This window comes from Propithecus coquereli, unplaced genomic scaffold (genome assembly GCF_000956105.1).
Source record: "Propithecus coquereli isolate 6110/MARCELLA unplaced genomic scaffold, Pcoq_1.0 Scaffold137, whole genome shotgun sequence".
Taxonomy (NCBI): Eukaryota; Metazoa; Chordata; class Mammalia; order Primates; family Indriidae; genus Propithecus; species Propithecus coquereli.
The window spans coordinates 801783-807042 of NW_012137969.1; the positions used below are offsets into that span (position 1 = coordinate 801783).

General features: G+C 45.6%; 1 protein-coding gene across 1 annotated transcript in view; it reads left to right on the forward strand.

The window, feature by feature from the left end:
* Positions 1-5260, forward strand: part of TRIM4 (tripartite motif containing 4) — a 20323-nt gene that overhangs the window by 9647 nt on the left and 5416 nt on the right. Inside the window, exons 2-3 of the mRNA XM_012638879.1 lie at positions 4641-4663; positions 4898-4995. Coding sequence (XP_012494333.1) covers positions 4641-4663; positions 4898-4995 — 121 coding nt within the window. The remainder of the gene's footprint in view (positions 1-4640; positions 4664-4897; positions 4996-5260) is intronic.

Below are 5260 nucleotides of genomic sequence, written 5' to 3' on the forward strand. Positions count from 1 at the left end.
CATTGATTTCCTGAAATATTTTTTTGGCTTCATTTTGTTGGTTTTTAAGTTTCTCTTCAATTCCATTCATCTTATTTGCAACCCATATTCTGAATTCCATTTCTGGCATTTTGGCAATTTTCTTGTGGGTGGAGTCCACTGCTATAGCTCCACTGAGTTCCCCTGGGATCGTTGAGCTATTTTGTTTTTTCCTGTTGCCAGGGTTCTTTTGTTGGTTTCTTCTCATCTGGCCCTGGGTTAATGGGATTGCAGAGCACCTGTTCTCCTTTGCTGGGGACTCTTTCGAACCAAGTCCGGGAGTGATGGCTGCTCAGGGTTGGGGGGGTCCTGAGTGAAGTGTTGGACCTTGGGGAGGTTCTGCCAGCCTAGTGATAGTGGTGGGGACCCAGTAGTCGGGTCTCGGGGTCCATGCACAATTCTGGAGTCTCAGGGGTGGAGTGGTAGGCCTGGCAGGGGCCCTGGAGCCACAGGCGCAGAGCCTCAGACTCAGGCACAACAAGAGCTTCTGAGTTGGCTCTGGGGATTTTGGGGACAGAGCTGCCCATATGGGGGCTGATCCACCAGTGTGGGGACTCCTGATGCCCACTCATGCAGTCTCAACAGCCCAGGGTCTATGTAGGCAAGCCCACACTGCCGTTCAGCCAGGTTCTCCCTCCACACCTAGGAGCCACTGAGGCAGTAGCCCCAGTCTTCCCAAGTGGTGACTGTGGCATCTGGGGCTCCTCCTCTGTTCGGCTCCCACGCTGGGGAGGAGGTGTGCTCAGCCCCCAGTCACAGGGCACGGCACAGGGTAGCATCTATTGCCTCCCCAGCTTGGTGGCGGTGATGCAAAGGCTATTGCTGGAAGGTTGGGTCCTGTGCAGACCTGCCTCTGTGCACCCAGAGTGATCAGGATGATGTCAGTTGCAGAAACCTGGGATTGGCAGACACCAGATCTCTGCTGCACCTGCTTTCTGGTGCAGTGTCTCTGCACAGACTCTGATCAGCTCAGAAGTCTACAGTGGAGGAGGAAGACCTCTCACAGATCGAGTTGCCTGTAACTTTTGTTTCCCTCCTAAAAAGCAGTGTCCCCTCAGGTTGCTTCTACCGTGCTGTCCTCCCTTCTTCCGATCAGTGTAAATTGTACTGGGACCCCCAGCTTAATCTCCAAGATGGTGGGTGGTGCTTGTGAGTAACAATTGGCCAAATTGCCCTATTTGACTGAGTTGGTGGATGCTGTAAAGACCTATAGAGTTGTTCTACCTATCTGTCAGTGGTTGATACTTGCAGGAGAAAGCCAACTGCAGAGATGTTCTTTTGTGTTTGTAATAAGCTCCTCTTGCCTTGCCCCTGCCCTTGGGCACTTTAGCAGGGGCCCTTGGTTGCTTTGTCCCAGCGGGCTGGGATCTTCCCTGCCTGGGGACCCTCCCTGGTCCGTCAGCACAGCTTTGAGCCTCATGGTGGTTTCAGTGTTGTCATCCTGGCCCCTAGGACGAGTGTCAATGCTGGGTCTCCAAACCAGGAAGGCTGCTTGTGAGTGAGGGGCTGCAATTCGCAGATTGGCTGAGGGGAGTGAGCTCCACCCCTCTTGCCTTGTCCCTGCCCTCAGGTGCCTGAATGGTGCTACCCTTGGTTGTTATTGTGCCTCAGGCTCGGATCTTCCCTGCCAGACCACCCTAGTCTGACAGCATGGCTTTCCTATGTGTGTGGGGGGATGGGTGCTTTCCCAGATCGCTGTGTCTCAGACCCCCACAGTAGTCTCCCATCAGTTCCACCCACGTGGATTTCCTCGCCTCCTGATTCCAGCTCCCAAACCTCCCCACTGTGTTCCCCAGCAACCCACTCGAGTCCTGGGGGCACAGGATCCAGCCTCCGTGTCTGACCCAGTGGTGTGTGTCTCTGTGAAACACTGGTAGGTAGGGAGCTCCCAGATCGGGCACACAGGGTCTCCTGCAGGTCCTCAAAGGGAAAGGCGTGGGCCCCAATCTCTGTGGAAACCTCAGTCTGCAGGATGTGCCGGCAGGGGAGAGGCAACTTCTTGCCAAATCCTTGGCTCAAACTGCACTCTCAGCTGTAGTGGGTTGGGGAGGGGTGGCAAGAAATGAGTCTGAATGGAAGAAAGCTGGCTCTCCAGCCTCTTGGGTCACTCTCCTTGGAGGGGAGCCTGCACGGAATGTCCAAGCTCTGGGGTCATGCAAGTTCTCCCCACAATTGGTTGCCACGGTGCTTGGGCTTGTGGGGGTGGAAAAGCTTCCTAGTAACTTGGTAGCCTGCTGATCACCGAATGCTTGTGAGTGGGAGAAAGGGATACCCACCTCCGCCTTACCCCTTCACTGGGCTCTGAGCCTGTCTGGGTTTGGTCCTCATCATTATCTTTATTTCCTTTATCCTCTTCTTTCTCTGCTTCAAAATTTTCCTCTGTGAGGTCCCTGGCAGGCTCCGGCACTTCTCTTACTGACCTTCACCTGAGCTGAGTCCCCTCTCTTCTCTCCTTTATCTGAAACCCTTCTTTCCCACTCGGCCTGTCCAGCAAGCGATGTCTCTAGTCAGCCATCTTGCCCCTCTATTTCCACATCAGTAGTTTTCAACCAGGGTGATTTTGTTCTCCACAGGGCAATGTGGGGACATTTTTGGTTCTCACAACTTGGGGATGGTTACTATTGGTGTCTAGCATTAATAGGGTGCTGCTAAACATCCTATGATACACAGTACACACCTCTCCCTAGCTCCCAGCAAAGACTTATCCATCCCAAAGTGTTAGTAGTACTGAAGTTGAGAAACCTGCTGAATAGTACTGTATTCCATTGTATTAATATATCAAAAACATATTAGTCCTTTTACTATTGAGGGAAACTTGGATTATTTCTAGTTTTTAGTGTTATAAAAAACAGTTATGAATATACATGAACATCTTTTTTGTTCCACACTTATCCACTTATCAGTTATGTACCTATGAGAGCAATTCCTGGTCACAGGGCATGTATGTGTGTTCAGCTTTAGTAGATGATTCCAAACCATTTTCCAAAGTGGTTATATCCGTTTACACTATTACCAGCAATGTGTTCCAGTTGCTCTGTGTCCTCACCAATACTTGGAATTGTCATTTTTGTAATTTTAGCTAACGTGAAAGGTGTGTAATGTTATCTCATGCCTTCAATCAGTACCTCTTCCCTTCTCTTGAAAGGTAAATGGCAGGCTAATCCCTCTGTGATTCTCCCTATGTACATGTTAATAAAATGTATATGCCTTTTCTCCACAAAAAAGGTAGGTGGCATTTTCCTGATAACTAGTGAGATTGAGCACGTTTCATATGGCAATTAACCATCTTTTAAAAAGAGTAATTTTGATTTACAAAAAGTTGAGAAGATAGTACCCACATCCCCCCTCACCCAATTTCTCCTGTTATTAATACTAACATGTTACATTAGTATGCTTCATTCATTACAAATGATGAACCAATGATACATTATTATTAACTGAAGTTTATAGTTTATTCACATTTCCTTAGTTTTTACCTAATGTTCTTTCTCTTTTTCAGAATCCCATCTAGTATACCACATTAAACTTAATTGTCACGTCTCTTCAGGCTCCTCTTGGCTGTGACAGTTTCTCACATTTTTCTTGTTTTTGGAGATCTTGGCAGTTTTTTTTTTTTTTCTTGTTCTCAGATATTGATTCTTTTTTTTTTTTTTTTATTATTCCAGGGTATTGTGAGGGTACAAACATTATAGTTACACTTTATGTCTTTGCCTCACCCAAATGCGGGTTAAAGGCATGCCCTTCCCTCCCTTTAGTGCTCCCCGTGTCCTTTAGTTGTAGATTTGCCCCCCCATCCCCCTAATCCCTAGAGAGTATTTCTGTCATGTGATCAGTTTTGAGGAGTGCTGGTCAAGTATATTGTAGGATGCCACTGTATTTGAATTTGTCTAATGTTTTTCCTCAAGATTTGACTGAGAAACCTATAACCATAGGTTTTTGAGAGGAACTGTATTTTTTTAAATATACCATTAGCATTGAATAGCCAATATATTACTTAGAATTTTTGCATCTATTAATATGTTTTTAAGTGAAATGGGTCTATAATCTTTTTCATGTATTTCCTTTAATGGCTTAAGGAACAAGGTTATACTAGTCTCTTTAAATAAGTTGGGACAATTTTCTATTTTCTCTTTTCTGTCACAACTTATGATGGGTATGTTTCAGTTCCCTAAAGTTTAGTAAAATTCACTTGTATAAAAAACTCTTTGGACTCAGGCATTATAAAAGTGTCCTTGGCGATTATAAGTTAAAAGTAATCTTGTTAAACAAAGGGAAGGAGAAGATTAGAAGGTCAAAAGTGGAGTTGCTAGGATGACACCAGCGGGCAAGCAAAGAAGATGGCTCTCTGATTGAAAGAAAATAGATGGTGAAGTAGGTGAAAAGCCAGGCGAGAGTTAATGTTATTGTGCCAAAGGAGAAAGCGTACGGTTTCAAGAAAGGGATTGGTCAACATTGTCAAATAGTACAGAGGGATCATATGAGAAAAAGGATAAGATCATGTCAATCCATTGGTTTTGGCATGTGACATTAGCAAAAGCAACTGACAAAAACACCTGCTCACAGAGTTGTGTACCAGGTCTCAACGAGAAGTTCTGTAACTTCTTTTTTTCTTCTCTTCACAGAATCCAAAAGATATGTTGACCAGGTATGAGTTCCTGGGGCTCTCTTATGGGGATCTGAGTGGGGAAATAGGGCCTGGGCTCCATAGATCAATCTGGGTGCACACTGAGGAGTCTGCAGAGGAAATATTATACTGATCACTTTTGTGAGGAGGAATGGGAACAAAAGTGATCTGAGCTTTGGGCTTGGAACTTTTTGGTTGGGAATTGGGGGTCTTGGCTGCCCTGGTTGTCTTCTAAGAAGAGCTATACTTTCTTAGGAGTGAGATGCAGGATGTGAACTGTTCCCTTGAAGTTCCAAAGGTGAAGACAGTGTGCCAGCTACCAATGATGAAGGAAATGCTGAAGCGATACCAAGGTGAGCAGAATTTCTAGGACTTGGGGCTCCCTAGAAATCTTTCAAATAAGAGAATAAACAGAGACGTCTGGAAAGGAAAGAGGAAACAGAGCCTGCAGCTAATAAGAGTGTCAGGAAAAATGTTAATAGTAAATGCATATATGCTTCATTCAAGAAACATTTATTTAATACACATTGTGTATTACAAGGTACTAGTGATACAAAAAGAGAGACCTGTTCTCTTCTTTCTAGGAGTTCACAAGCAAATTGAAGAGACAGACACATA